Genomic DNA, 12,721 nt, shown 5'->3' on the forward strand with positions numbered 1-12,721 from the left:
AAGTTTTCTTTACAAATTACCCAGGCAGTGGCGTTGTGTTGTTTCAGCAGAAAATGGACTCAAAGACTTTATTATTTCTTCCTCTTTAGAGAAATAAATTAGTTAACTTACAAAGGCACATGTCAAATTTCCTTTCAAATGATCAAAAAGCCTATATATATTTTTGGTAAAAAGTAGTACAATAGCCTGCCACTGAAACAAAATGCCATTTTATTCTTAACCATACTTTTAGAAATAAAGGAAAAGCAAACATGTAAGTAAACATGCAATTTTATTGTTCAATAAGACAATTGCAGACATTTTTAGGGTTTTTTTGTCAATATAAATGTTAGTCTCTGTTGTCATGCATAATCTGATCCTCCTTTAATGGCAGATCAGTTGTAATTAGGGTGATATTTGTCCAGTGGTGATGGTTGAAGAGCTGGCCTGGAACGAGCGGCAGCTGATCTATCAGCTATCGTAGGCATTTGCAACCATGGGTTGCCTGCTGGTAGCATGTTACAATATGGAGCCTGATTGACTGGTACCACAGGATATTGTGTGGGAACAGCAGATGGTTCCACTACCAGCCCAAAATAACCGTTTTTTAAGGGAGATATGATGTGATATTGAGAAGTTGTGGTTGTAATAAAATTCACAGTGTGGCCCCTTGCTTGCATGTAGGTGCTGTAGGTGCTATGAGAGTGCATATGAATAGTGGTCAACTGATTTAAAATAGCATGTTGATCTGTTGCAATTTGTTCTGATGGTCCAACTGAGGTTGAAGGTGAAGGAGGAGGGAAACCACTTCTAATTGGGACAGATGAATTTGCAATTATCTGTCTGACAGAAGATTCCCTGGTTAGAGGCATATTTAAATTTTTAGAGGCTGAAAATAAACTTTCTTCAGTAGCTTCAGCAGCTAAGGCAGAATTATGATTCTCCATGTTAGCCCCTGCTCTAAAATGCTTCTTGTTGAAATCTTCATTAAATAAAGTAGATATAGGTGAAGTATTTTTAACACCAATTCTTCTCTTCACTCTTACTAAAAGTTGGGGATAGCCACGCTTGAAATTTGGATTATAGTAGAACTTTAACTAAAACCAAAGAAAAAGGTAATTCAGTGCCATTTTAATCCAAGAGACAAGTGAAAATAACAAACGCAACACATAAAATATCAGATTTCTGTTTTGCCACACAAACTTAATGTCATCAAATAACTCATAAACATTGTTTATTATTTTTAAGAACATGCTTGTTGGGAAAAACCACTCAAGTTGTTAAGCCCTCAAGTGAAAACATGTTATATATTAATAGTAATATTTCATTAAGTGGCTTTGGTACACTGATTTGGAGTTCACTGGTAAGATTCAAAGTTGTTAGCAAAATTTCTTAAAACACTAAAAGGTTAATGCTCAAGCTGAACACAATAATTTCAAAAAAAATTCTACCTTAATATTTTATATAATTTTCAAAATATGGTCTTATTGCATGTATTAACATATTTACTGATGTACAAAGTAAAATTACATATATACTTTACATAAAGTGGTAACTGAAATATGTTAAATACCTTGCTTAAGACAGAGGATTCTTTCTCTTCTGCCAGAAAGGTGGCTAGAGAGGCAGATCTCTGAAAATTCTGTTGAATTTTACTAAATCCATAAAGGTTGAGCTGTCGAAGAAAACTTTTGATAGTATCAGTTTGAAATATTCTGTAAGGAGCCTTTTTTCCCAAAATTTCTTTCTTGAAAAGCTCTTCATTAATCACTATGCAAGTTCCATTCTCAGCCCATGAAATAGACTTGAATTGGTCACTTTCAACTATTTTCCAAAGTTTCCTGGGAAAGTTCAGAGAAAGAAAATCATCATCTTTATCTGGCTCAGAGACACAAACTGTGTAACGTGGCCTTTTTAACAAGGATCCTTGTGACAAAACCTGAAAAGCATTTTCTTCAATCATTGACCGTAAGTCTGAGTCCCCAGGGAAGGTGTGTTCACACACTGGAGAACTAGTGGAGGCTTCTGAACCAGTTAATTCATCTTTGGGAGAAACATCTTGAGTTTCTGAAGAAACATGTGCCATCTCAAATAAATATTTCTTTAGATACTCTTCCAGCCTGCATGGTTTTCAAGACTGCAGCTTCAAATGATGCCTCAGAAGGCCTAGGCAGGTAAAGTAATCTAGACCATCACAGTGGTTCCCAAGCTGAGTAACAATGACATCACAAGAGGACTTTGGTCTCCTAGCAACCAACAAAATCTAGCCCAAATGGTTTCCTTCCCAGTCTGAGAAATGTATCCAGTGAAAATAAAGTATAGACTGCTGACTTACACAATGTAAGCTGCAATAATCTCTTCCCTGCAGCATTATTTAAATAAATAAGAAAATAATGTCCTCAATCCCTGAAATAAATCCAGTGTTCTTCCTGACACACACACTATAACTACATTAATGTGACAGCATAGGGCCTAGTAATTGCAAAAAAAAAAAAAAAAAAGGAAAGAAAAAGAAAAAGAAATATGAACGATTTTAAAACCAGTGTGGCATGTTGGATTGAAAACTGATGGAGTGCAAAACCTATGTGGTAAAAAGACACGGCCATAGAGATAAAATGGTGGGTTATGGGTTGTCAGGGGCTGGGAAATAAAAAGAACTGTTTAGCAGATATGGAGTTTCTGGTGGGGCTATAGAAATGTTTAAGAACTAGTGATAGATGATGATTGTACGACATCATAAACATATTAAATTCCTTTCAATTGTACACTCAAATGTAATTTTATATTATTTGGAACTTACCTTCAAAAATTAAGGTGAAGACAAATATGAATAAAACTAACTGATTATATTTCAGAATGAAAAGCTTTTTTTATGCATATCTCTTCAAAACATGTTTCAGTCATATCAGAAGAATATTTAATGGTTTAATTTGGTATGTCTGTAAATATCTGACAAATGTTAATGATGAAAGAGATTTTAAAAGCAGGTGACTTACTTGTAAGGGGATCCCTAAGAGTGGGAGATTAAAAAAATAATAATAAAAATAATAACAACAAGAAAATGTTTTAAGAAAAGTAAATATGTATGTGTGTCTAAGCAGCATTTTTTTTAAATTTGGCTCCAAGAACCAAATCTCTATTAAAGAATAGATTTTGTAAGGAATAATCTTTGTGCCATGAAAATAATGGCATCATTATAAAACGGGACTTGAATTTGCGAAGTAATTTTAGTATTGAATAAAATAACCATGCCTCATTTACAGTAAGAATTTTTATATGTTCATGGTTGACAGTTGATATATTAAAATTCAAATTCCTTAGCATTGGTAAGTGTTGAATATGTGTGGAAGAAGGAAATATAGTATTGATATTTATCATACTATAGGAGGCAGTTCTCTCATACTAGAAAGAGATGTCATTGTTAGAAGATTGTCTTGGTTTAATATAGTTTAGGTTTTGTGTTTTGTGTGTGTGCTTGTTTAATTCAGAATTTTCCGTGTTCACATTATGTAACAAAAATGTTCACATCGGTAAACTCTGTGAAGATGAAACAGGTGCCCCTACCAGATGCCTGTGGTTTCTCAATTTTGACAGTTTTTTTAAATTAAAAAAGTGCAAACTTAAAATATTTTTTAATTTTTTTGCTTTTCTCAGGAATTTTCATGTTGCTCTAGCTGAAGGGAGTACCGACTTCTTTTGTGATGCGAGAGGATGAATGATTACAGACAGCAGCAAAAGACAGGACATGGATGTAGAGGAAAGAGGGAGTTAATAATAGGAGGATCAGAAGACAAAATCACATTAAATGTAGGACCATCTAAGTCAAATTGTGGCTGAGCATTTTGGGGAGCTAAGATGGGTGACAGTTTAGGGAGGAAGAATGCCGTGGTGTATTCAGGGGGAGATGGCTCAGCTAAAGTTGTCCGCTGACTCCAAACTGGAAGCTTACCTTTAGCCATCAAAAGGCAAGAAAATAAGCAATTTTATATGAAAAACATAAATGTAAAGTAGGCTGTATCCACTTATCTATGTAAAAGAATAAGATGTCTGTCTGATCTTCTTAGTGACAGCCTCTGATACCCATGTTCTTGCTGCTTCAGCCTCCCATTAGTTGGTTCTCCAGGAAAAGCCTAGTAGGCTCAGATAATTATTCAATTTATTTAATTATTTTAATTTTTTTTAGAGACAGAATCTTGCTATGTTGTTCAGGCTGGCCTCAAATTATAGGCCTGAAGCGATCCACCCACCTTGGACTTCCAAATTGCCAAGGGTACCAGTGTGAGCCATGATATCTTCCTATTTTCTAAAAAGCTTTTTTGGAGATAGTGTTTCACATTTTGCCAAACCAGGTTCAAAACTCCTGGCCTCAAGCGTTCTTTCTGCCTTGGCCTTCCAAATTATTGGAATTACAAATATGAGGAAAAAATATCATCTAAAATATGCTGTATCTTTTTAATTATCACTTAATATTTTATCTAGTAAAGGTAAAGCTTCATACTTAATGACAAAGTGGAAAAGGGTGTAATATAAATGTACTAGAGCAGGAGCCAATTTTTACGTAATAAACACACATTTAGGTTAGACAATTTTAATTGTGCTAAGAATTCTCTCACAATTACTGAAAAAATGTTTATTGTATATTTAAAATTTGAAATAATATTTTTATGGTTAGAAAAATGTAAAGCAGTATAATAGACAACCAAACCAATTATAAGTTCCCTATGAATAAAATCCAAAGCCATATACCAGTCACTGGCAGGACCACAAACTATTTTTTTTAATGTAAAATCCAGTGGTAATGAGGAATACTGGCTAGCCATATGTAGAAAGCTGAAACTGGATCCCTTCCTTACACCTTATACAAAAATCAATTCAAGATGGTTTAAAGACTTCAACGTTAAACCTAAACCCATAAAAACCCTAGAAGAAAACCTAGGCATTACCATTCAGGACATAGGCATGGATAAAGACTTCATGTCTAAAATACCAAAAGCAACGTCAACTAAAGCCAAAATTGACAAATGGGATCTAATTAAACTAAAGAGCTTCTGCACAGCAAAAGAAACTACCATCAGAGTGAACAGGCAACCTACAAAATAGGAGAAAATTTTTGCAACCTACTTATCTGACAAAGGGCTAATATCCAGAATCTACAATGAACTCTAACAAATTTACAAGAAAAAAAAAGCAACCCCATCAAAAAGTGGGCGAAGGACATGAACAGACACTTCTCAAAAGAAGACATTTATGCAGCCAAAAAACACATGAAAAAATGCTCACCATCACTGGCCATCAGAGAAATGCAAATCAAAACCACAATGAGATACCATCTCACACCAGTTAGAATGGCGATCATTAAAAAGTCAGGAAACAACAGGGACTGGAGAGGATGTGGAGAAATAGGCACACATTTTCGCTGTTGGTGGGACTGTAAACTAGTTCAACCCTTGTGGAAGTCAGTGTGGCGATTCCTCAGGGATCTAGAACTAGAAATTCCATTTGACCCAGCCATCCCATTACTGGGTATATACCCAAAGGACTATAAATCATGCTGCTATAAAGACACGTGCACACGTATGTTTACTGCGGCACTATTCACAATAGCAAAGACTTGGAACCAACCCAAATGTCCAACAATGATAGACTGGATTAAGAAAATGTGGCACATATACACCATGGAATACTATGCAGCCATAAAAAATGATGAGTTCATGTCCTTTGTAGGGACATGGATGAAATTGGAAATCATCATTCTCAGTAAACTATCTCAAGGACAAAAAACCAAACACCGCATGTTCTCACTCATAGATGGGAATGGAACAATGAGAACACATGGACACAGGAAGGGGAACATCACACTCTGGGGACTGTTGTGGGGTGTGGGGAGGGGGGAGGGATAGCATTAGGAGATATACCTAATGCTAAATGACGAGTTAATGGGTGCCCAGCATGGCACATGTATACATATGTAACTAACCTGCACATTGTGCACATGTACCCTAAAACTTAAAGTATAATAATAATAAAATTAAAAAAAGAAAAAGTTAAAAAGCTCATACATAGCTTCCTCAGTTGGAACAAAAAAAAATAAAAAATAAAAAATAAAAAATAAAGTAAATAAAATAAAATCCAGTGGTAATGAGGAATATAGGTGCAAACTGTATACCAATTATAGTCATTTATTTTGACACAGACAGAAAAATAATTCTGTTCTAAATTAAAAGTATATATACAGTCAAAAACATTTGTATTTTCAAGCTCTTTCTTAATAAATATTTTGTTAGGTAAGAACAATTTTCTGTGATTATCTTGCCACTTCACTAACCCGCATTTCAAGCTCATGCTTGAGTAAAAAATAATAATTCATGTAATAAATAAAAGCTTTTCATATTTCCATACATTAAGGTCCACTATTTTAAGGTACAGATATCTTAGTTTTTTTTTACTTTAAAATAAGTAAAATAGAAAGGCTACACATTCACATAAATTAAGGCTAATGATTCCATGAAAAAAGCTAAAACAAAACGGAAGAAAAGTATTAAACACATGTCAATGCCTTGTAAAGAATCCTACAAGCCAAGCATACATTATTTTTATTGCTAAGAAGGTAATCTAAAAGCTTACCATGACCAGGGTTTAAATAAACATCATTATATATAAGCAGTTCTTTCACAAACTGCAAATACTCTCACCTTCGTTGCTTTCATTTATGCATAAATGTCACATTTTGTTACTACACACTTTTCTCAAAGGCTGGTGACATGATGCTGTGATGAGTTATATAAGATGATTAGATAATATATATCTTATCATCTGATCATCTTCATCTCTCATGTCCATTTGTTTATTGTTTGAAAAGTATATAAGCATTTTACCACCTCTTCTGCCATCTATATGACATGCAATTCAGGATGTGATCAAATATATTTATGTACTCTCCATCCAAACACTGATTTTTAAAATTTCTTGATCATCATCCATTTTAAATCCTGCTAAATCTTCATCATCAAATTTATATCAGGAATCTTAGTCATCATCCTATTGTTTGAATAATATAAGAATAATAATACCCACTGCTTGCTTGACCACTGTGTACAGGCACATCTACAAGTCTGCATTTTGTGATCTTTGTAGTTTTATTTTCAGGTTACTCTTTCTGTTGAATCAACTGATTTTCTGATTTGACATTATTCTGTTCCAGCTTTGCAATGCCTGTGGCTGTATAAGGTCCCATATCCAGCTCACAAGGAAATTCAAAATAATCACTGAATGTAATTGCACATTATTTTAGTCATACTCAAATCATTTGTGTTGGCCACAGAAACAAAAGAAAGTTATTTAAATAGCAAGTGCTTAATTGTGTTAACATACCATTAACAGAGAACAGGTACAAATGTTCTCATTTCCTGAGCAAATATTAAAACAATTTAATGACAATTTTAAAGTTTATAATCTTTTTAATTTATTTTAAAAAGTAAATAATCATTAACATCATTAGGGTAATTATGCCATAACTAACTTAAGCCATACTTTCTTACCAAAGCTTAAAATATTTATATATAGTAATCCTTTGGTATCTGTAGGGGATTGGCTCCAGAACCCTCTCAAATACTATAATTTGTGTCTGCTCAAGCTTCTGATTTACAATGGTGTAGTATGTAAATATGATGCACACACATCCTCCTGTGTAGTTCACTTTATCTTTGCATAAATCATTAATAAAATATAAATGTTATGTAGACAGTTATAATCTAATAGCTTTTAAATTTGTTACCTTTTACTGTAGTATTGTTTTTGTTTTCAAACATTTTACTATATGTTTAGAGAAATCTCTGTTTGAAGAACCTGTGTATGTAAAGTCTCTTAATTGTTGCACATCAGAAAACATTACTGACACAGACACTGATGGCTATGTGGTTCCATATAGCCACTACTACCTGTGTTGCCTCTCTAATGTTTTCTTTTATGTGATTAAGCAGAATTTGGTGTGAATAAACTAAAGAATATAGTAAGCAATAATAATAGCAGCTAATACTTATAGTGCTTAAAGACAAGGTAATACATTAAAGAGCTGCACACATATTAATAAGTTTAATCCTCACTGTCCATTTTGTATGACAGAGTTTCACTCTCTTCACCTAGGCTATAGTGCAATGGCAGAATCTCGGCTCCCTGCAACCTCCACCTCCCAGATTCAACCTACACCTCCCAGATTCAAGCGATTCACTTGTCTCAGCCTCTCCAGTAGCTAGCATTACAGGCATCTGCCACCATGCCTGGCTAATTTTCATATTTATAGTAGAGATGGGGCTTTACCCTGTTGGCAAGGCTGTTCTGTCTGTCTTATAAAAAGGTAAAACCTATACATAATTAATTTAAAAGGTGTGGATTGAGTGGCAGGTAGGGTGAAAAGCAATTGTTCCAAGTCTCATAGGTGTAAATAGCAAGGAGTGTGATGTTAAAAATAAACCACAATTTAAATGGCAGGTAAGTGCAAAATAATGCAGGCAGCTTAGTGGTGAGATGTTATGAAGGTCAAGAAAGACATACATGCTATTTAACATATAATATCTTCAAATATATTTTACCATTACATCTCCCGATCAAATTGCAGAGAAATAAAATTAACTGGTTAGGCCTAAAGAAAGAAATCTGTTTGTGAAACAACAAGTAGTTGTTAAAATTTATTGTAACTCCATAAAATTAAGGAACTTTTTTGCTTCAAGACATATCTATAGTAGAAAAGAAAAATGCTTTCTTCTGTCAACTCTTCAAGATTCAACCGTTAAATCGCAATTTATTTTAGAGTAGGGATGAAAACAATCTGGGAGATTATTTTACATCCAAAATTATTAACCTAATAAGAATCACTTTTTTTTCCTAGTCACTCTATTTTGTCAGTAACATTTCCCTTTAAACAAGTTATCATCTTGACTACCTCTCTGATACCACTAAAAGAGTAAAGAGAAAGCAGGAGTTTATTTTGTGGATGAGCACAAACACTTCTAATGTCTTCTGGTTGTGTTCAATGAGATAATTTTTTTTTCAAAACGGAACAAAACATACTTTTTATCACATTTTACAATGATATGCATTTGCACCTGCCATTTGATATCCTACTCCCAAGAATCAAGAACATTTTGATGACTGTTAATGTCACATTTAAAGTTGTAAAAGATTTCTCATGTTTGTATCAAAAGATATTATTTAAAATACAAATTATAAAATGTATTCTTTACTTCTTTTTCCTGTGAAGACAGGTTCTTTCTTTGTCACTGAAGCTAAAATGTGTGGCACAATTCCAGTTCACTGTGGTCTCAAACTCTTTGGCTTGAGTTGGGGTTTCCCCAACCAGTATTCATCTGTGTCTTGTTAGGAACTGGGCTACACATCCGCAGGTGAGCGGTGAACAAGTACGGAAGCTGTATCTCTATTTAAACCACTATGTATGGTGCCCATTACTGCCTGAGGTCCACTTTCTGTAAGACCAGTGGCAGCATCAGACTTTTATAGAAGCGAGAGCCCAACTATTAACTGCACATGCAAGAAATTTAGCTTTTGTACTCTTTATAAGAATCAAAAAACTGATCACCCATAACTGTCTCCCATCACCTACAGAGAAAACCATCTAGCTGCAGGAAAATAAGTTCAGGGCTCCCACTGATTCTACATTATGGTGAGTTGTATAATTATTTCATTAAATATTATAATGTAATAATAACAGCAATAAAGTGAAAAAATAATGTAGGGCACTTGAATCTTTCCAAAACTGTCTCCACAACCCCAGGTCACGAGAAATCTTGTCTTTCACAAAACCGGTTGCTGGTGCCAAATGGTTGCAAATAATCACACAGAGATGTACACAGACATAAATTTTTGAGTGAAAGTTTTGAAAACAGAAGCTCAAAGTATTATAATAATTTCAAAGAACAAGAACAGAAATATTAACTAGCTTGCAGAAAAAGAAATGTTTTGAGTAGAGAAAGGTAATGAAAATAAATTGTTGACAAGAAAAAACAAGAGTGAGGGATATGTGAGGATAAAGAACTGAAATAGGTAAATTAGAATTATATATGCAAATCATACTCATAACATAGGCTTACAGTTTAGCTATGAAATTTAGAAACTTATACTGAAAGATATAATGGGAAGTCAGTGTATTACTGGTGCACTAAGACTTTTAAAAGAAATCTAAGTAATATTCTAATACATAGAAGGGCAACTGCTGTGAGTGAAACAGAAGGCAGCCCAGAAATCAGAAGATCCCTTTTTTTTCCTGTCTCTGAGCTATCTAAGAACTACCTTCTTGAAAGAACAGTAAAGTCTTATGAAGGGGTGCAGCTTCTTCTACAAACTAGAAAGAGCTATGTACTACATTATATAATAAAAAGTTGTGTGACAGTGTTTTATTACCATACATGCCACAAATGTGGCCTTGATAAAATGAGTGAAACAAAGGAAAAAAATCAAGATGTTATTAAGCCATTTTTTTCCTCTCTCTGTGTGTGTATGTGTATGGTTGTGTGTGCATGTTTTGTGTGTGTGTGTGTGTGTGGCATGTGTTCTCTTCATTACTCAGTCTGCAAAGCAGCAACACAATTCCAGCTCAGGGGATGTTTTCAGCTCAGGGGTTGTTTTCACCTCAGTGTCCCAGGTAGACAAGACTACTTGTGCAGACCATTACATTCAGCCATTCTACCGCATCTTAGTAATGATGGGATATCAGCATGTTCCTCAGGCTTTTTTTTAACTCCTGAGATCAGGTAATCTACCTGCCTTGGCTTCCCAAAGTGCTAAGGCTATCAGTGTGCATGACAAGGCCTGGCCTAACTGAACATTTTCAAATCTAAAAACGGACCAAGTGTTATTGATCACTTTTGTAAGAGACTCAAAAATTATAAGATTACATTCAGGCTTGCAAAAAAAATATGTATATTATATAAAGTTATATATTATGTATTTGTATATAAGTATATCATATAAACATATTTTCTTGTGGGAATAGGAAGCAGTACTTTTTTGTCAGTGATTAAAATATTCATTTGATAATAAAAATGTTTATTTGATGATGAAAATTGTTGATTTTTGCGGTGATTATTATACAAAATCTCAAGGATAAAGGTTACTCTACAAACTAAAAGACATCATCGATACACTACTCTAACTTGAACAATATAATGAAGAAAGTGTAAACAAATATCAAACATTAATAAATGAAATGGTATTTTATCTTTCCAAGTAGCTGATACTACAGGCTGATATCACGACACCTGAATAATTTTTGTATTTTTTTTGTAAAGACAGGGTTCTGCCCCTTTTCCCAAGCTTGTACAATAATTTGTATTATGTGTGATAACAGTGCCCTTGTCATGTTTTTTAAAAAATCTTTAGAGTTGCCTTAAAATATCCATAAGGATAAAAATATGTACTTGACAATTGCTTCGTTCGAGAACTTTTAAATCAAAGAGATGACTTCACTTTTATATTTTGATTATAGAGATTATAAATCTTCTTATATTAAGAAGTTAGTGACACCTTAAGAGATCAAAGAATACAGTGCCTCTCTTTGCTGTGACAATTTTAACCTTTTCCTGTTAGGATAATAATAACAAAAATGACCAAGAAAGACAGCTAGAATATTACTATTGTTTAAAAATTACACACCAAATAAATTGTGTATTTTAAAGATATATTTTGAAAATTTAGTGTACATATGATTTTATCAAAATTAAATTGATAAGTCAACCATAATTTACCTGAACCTCCTCTATCTCTTTTTGTTTTATCCCTGTAACCAAGAATGTGGTAAGTGTGGGTTTGTGTGTTTCAGCCCTGTTTCTATTAGTAATCTTTCAGGTTCACCATTAAGTGGGTCCTGAGTTCTTGACACATATCCAGGCACAATGAGGTATGTGAAGAACAGGAGAATAATCAAGGTAAATAGATGCTTCATTGAGTTGAAAGTACAGCTCTCAGGAGAAAGAAAGCAGGTAACTCCATTTCAAAAACAGGACATACCTGCATCTGTGTAACACTCAGTGAAGACAGGACCAATAGTGACCATCTTCAGTGGAAAAGTAGGTTGTTAAAACATCTCTGAAGCCCTCAGTGGACAGAAGTTTCAGAGTGGGTAGCTTCTATCTGCAGGAATGCTGTTGAAATGTATCTGTAGCTTTAAGTTTGGAGGAGACCTATCTATTTGCAGCTGTGCAATCCCAATAAGTGTACACCTCACAGTGGAGAGGTGACACACAGTTGGTAGATCTCCGTTAAGTCAGGTTATTTCAAAATCTGATACTGGGGATAGTGGCTCACGTCTGTAATCCCAGCACTTTGGGAGGCCAAGGCAGATGAATCACTTGAGGTTGAAAGTTCAAGACCGCCTGACAAACATGGAGAAACGCCGTCTCTAATAAAAATACAAAATTAGCTGTGATGATGCATGCCTTTAGTCCTGGCTACTCAGCAGCTGAGGCAAGACAATTGCTTAAACCTGGGAGACAGAGGTTGCGGTGAGCTGAGGTCACATCATAGTACTCCAGCCACGGCAACAAGAGTGAAACTCCATCCCTAAAAAAATAAAAATAAAAATAAACAAATATAAATACAAATAAATAAATACAAATATAAATAAATACATATGTAATTAAATAAATAATCTAAATAAGTGTGGAATGCATATGGACCTCAGAATGCATATGGGCAGAGAGAGTCGGCTGGTTGGTCCATGGGTGGAGATGGT

At 34.2% G+C, this 12,721-nt stretch overlaps 1 protein-coding gene across 2 annotated transcripts; it reads right to left on the minus strand.

Annotated features, from left to right (window-relative positions):
* Nucleotides 1–253: 253 nt before the first annotated feature.
* On the minus strand, nucleotides 254–2,133 carry LOC129053184 (heat shock transcription factor, Y-linked). Of its 2 annotated transcripts, NM_001425385.1 has the most exons (3): nucleotides 1,919–2,133; nucleotides 1,553–1,820; nucleotides 254–1,076 (listed from the first exon to the last, which is right to left on the minus strand). In NM_001425385.1, exons 1-3 carry the CDS (start codon nucleotides 1,927–1,929, stop codon nucleotides 375–377), a joined length of 981 nt encoding a protein of 326 aa, NP_001412314.1. In that variant the 5' UTR covers nucleotides 1,930–2,133; the 3' UTR covers nucleotides 254–374. The 2 variants fall into 2 exon arrangements, with proteins under 2 accessions (NP_001412314.1, NP_001412313.1); NM_001425384.1 differs by having other exon boundaries at nucleotides 1,553–2,133.
* Nucleotides 2,134–12,721: the final 10,588 nt, after the last annotated feature.

The sequence above is a fragment of the Pongo abelii genome, chromosome Y (genome assembly GCF_028885655.2).
Source record: "Pongo abelii isolate AG06213 chromosome Y, NHGRI_mPonAbe1-v2.0_pri, whole genome shotgun sequence".
NCBI classification, from domain to species: Eukaryota; Metazoa; Chordata; class Mammalia; order Primates; family Hominidae; genus Pongo; species Pongo abelii.

What these genes read in the sequence shown, in the direction of transcription:
- LOC129053184 (NM_001425384.1), bottom strand. Translation starts at nt 2,065, where the DNA reads ATGGCACATGTTTCTTCAGAAACTCAAGATGTTTCTCCCAAAGATGAA. An exon ending in AATCCTCTGTCTTAAGCAAG is followed by an intron (nt 1,077 to 1,552) that starts GTATTTAACATA and finishes CTTTGGTTTTAG; the next exon opens with TTAAAGTTCTACTATAATCC.